Here is a 2,529-nt window from a genome sequence, read left to right as displayed (position 1 = left end):
TTCCTCTTCCTCACAAAACTGCCTAACAAAAGGCTACATTTAAAAAACATGAACTTCTGTGTTCATGTAAGTGTATTCAACCGCCCTCTCTTTTCTCTCTCTTCAGCCTTTTGGCCTTATGTGCATCCAGTTGGCTTGTTACCACGGAGTGAAGGTTCTCACAACCTCACACTCACCACAGAAACACACTTTCTTGCAGCAGCTCCGGCCAAGTATAGGTCTGTACACACTGATGTTACATCTGTAGACCATGTTTTCAGACTTTGTAAAGCACGTAAATCTCACACCCACCCAGCAAAAATGCTCAGGATTACCAGTGCACTCTCTATCAGCTCCTCCTGCATCACTTCATCCTTCCCTCAGTGTTTACAGATTTCTGGCAGTTATTTCATGCAGAACTGTGTTTTTATTCCTTCCAACCTTTTTATCATTGCTTCTTCTTCCTCTGTTCATACCTTCGTATTTTCCACAGATGTTCAGGATCCTTTAGTAGGTGAGGTCTTTTCTTTCCGTCTTTCTGACTAGCATTCTAGCTTCTTTGCTGGTTTTCTAATTCCTACAGTTAATAGTGGTTACACGATGATAGTGTATAGATAATTGTCAGTTAATTTCAGTTGTATTTGTAAAATGTATTTACATTTTTATTGCAGTTTATATTACTATAGAGTAACGGCAAGATTAGACCTAGTTATTTTATCATCCTGTGTAAAAGGTAGATTGAATGAAAAATGTCAACCTGCTGCCTCCATGTGGATAATATTAAAAACTGCAAACACTGCAACTTATTGAGCTTGTGTTAAAATATTTGGTATATTTAGGAGAAGATCTGTAAACTGGTTTAAATATATTACAGATCAGAATGAGTGGTTATGTCATGTTGCTGTACCTTTATGTATGAAGCCAGGGTCATTCCAGTGGATAACGGCTCATCAGACCTGCTGCCAGTGGTTATGGAGGAGACAGGGGGACTGGGAGTGGATATAGTCATAGATTCTGGAGGTAAAAGCATTCACACTGTTTATACCGATGAACATGTGAGGGTGAATATAAAAATGGAAGGGCTCTAAGATGTCAAAATTCAACCTGAGAACATTTCTCTGTGTGTGTAGTGCGTCTGCAGGAAGAGGAGGAGTCTGAGGAGGCAAAGCTCCTCCCACATAAACATGACATCATCAGTGTGCTGGGGGTCGGGGGGCACTGGGTCACATCCCACCAAGACCTGCAAGTGAGTCTGTATTGGAGACACAGCAGTGATTACTTCATAGTGACTTTATCATCCCTCTGCTTCCTAAATTTCAATTTTAACAGACAAACACATCATCTCTGTGTGTCTTTGAATTTTTGCAGTTGGATCCTCCAGATTGCAGATTATTGTTTTTAAAATCAGCCTCTGTGTCTTTCCTCAACCCTGAAGTGTGGACAGCTTCATCAGCTCAGCAAGGAAGATACCTTCGTATCCTGTGATTATAGTGTGTGATTTTAAAACCTATGCACATCAGCACACAACACTCCTTTAAAGTCTGTGTGAGTCTTTAACAGAACTGTGCAGATATTCTGAAGGATGTTGTGGAAAAGATGTCAGCTGGAGTGCTCAGGTAATCCTACGTGTAGATACTGGCATCAAGTTCTTCAATAAGTTATCAATTTGAAATTTTATATTTAAAAATACTTTTTAATTTTAGTGCCCCCAAATTTGAGACTTAACACAGTTGAGTTTATAGTTAACATGTGTAAACATTTGTCACTATAGATATTTTGACTTGTCTTAGTCATGTTAGCACCACCACAACTGGAGGCCTAATCAAATCCAGTCTGTCTGTCTGGCTCCAATCTGTCCCTCCAGACCTGAGCCCGAAGAGGCGGTACCTCGCTACGAAGCCACAGTTGCCATGGAGACTGTCCAGCTTCACCAGAAGAAAAAGGCTGTTGTCCAACTTTGATCAAAATAACCACACTCCGTTGGGATGCTCACACAGCCTGCATCTGAGGAACACATGGGGTGTGTCCGAAATCACTCCCTACTCACTGTAGAATCCACTGTAGTGTGTGTTCGCCATATTGTAGTGGTGTCCGAACACTAAGTGTGTAAATCTATCCGCTGCATAGTGCACTGAAAAATTCCACAATGGAACGTATAAAAGTAGTGCACGTGCCATGTACACTACCTTCTGCTAACAATCCCACAATGCAATGCTTTTATTAGATGAGAAATTATCGTCACACGGCTCTACAGCTGTTAGTGATGACACAAATGCTGATAAGTGTGTGAAATCTTAATTTTCTGTTCACTACTGGTTGAACTACTTGGTGTACATTACGTAGGGAGCAGCGAACGAGTGAGGTGGGAGTGACTTCAGACACAGCGATGAACCTACCGCCTTTCCATTACTGGACAAACACTGAAAAACTAAAAAAAAACTGATAGCGAGTTTCTTATAAGGAGTTGCTTTTGTTTTTAATACAGTTTGATGTAATTCATCCACATTACAATATAAACAGAAGCTGCAATTTATGCTGCTGCCATAAAAA

The 2,529-nt window shown here is 40.6% G+C and overlaps 1 protein-coding gene across 2 annotated transcripts in view; it reads left to right on the top strand.

Annotated features, from left to right (window-relative positions):
- cryzl1 (crystallin, zeta (quinone reductase)-like 1) overlaps nt 1–2,529 on the top strand; it is a 5,506-nt gene extending 2,977 nt beyond the window's left edge. The window contains exons 7-13 of one of the 2 annotated variants that reach the window (XM_020606652.1): nt 107–218; nt 473–493; nt 901–999; nt 1,110–1,225; nt 1,348–1,453; nt 1,550–1,595; nt 1,844–2,529. In XM_020606652.1, coding sequence (XP_020462308.1) covers nt 107–218; nt 473–493; nt 901–999; nt 1,110–1,225; nt 1,348–1,453; nt 1,550–1,595; nt 1,844–1,940 — 597 coding nt within the window. In that variant the 3' untranslated portion in view covers nt 1,941–2,529. The remainder of the gene's footprint in view (nt 1–106; nt 219–472; nt 494–900; nt 1,000–1,109; nt 1,226–1,347; nt 1,454–1,549; nt 1,596–1,843) is intronic. The other variant, XM_020606654.1, reaches the window with a different exon arrangement.

Source organism: Monopterus albus, unplaced genomic scaffold (assembly GCF_001952655.1).
Source record: "Monopterus albus unplaced genomic scaffold, M_albus_1.0 scaffold80.1, whole genome shotgun sequence".
Classification (NCBI taxonomy): domain Eukaryota; kingdom Metazoa; phylum Chordata; class Actinopteri; order Synbranchiformes; family Synbranchidae; genus Monopterus; species Monopterus albus.
Note: the sequence above shows the minus strand (reverse complement) of the source record. Positions and strands in the feature narration are given on the sequence as shown.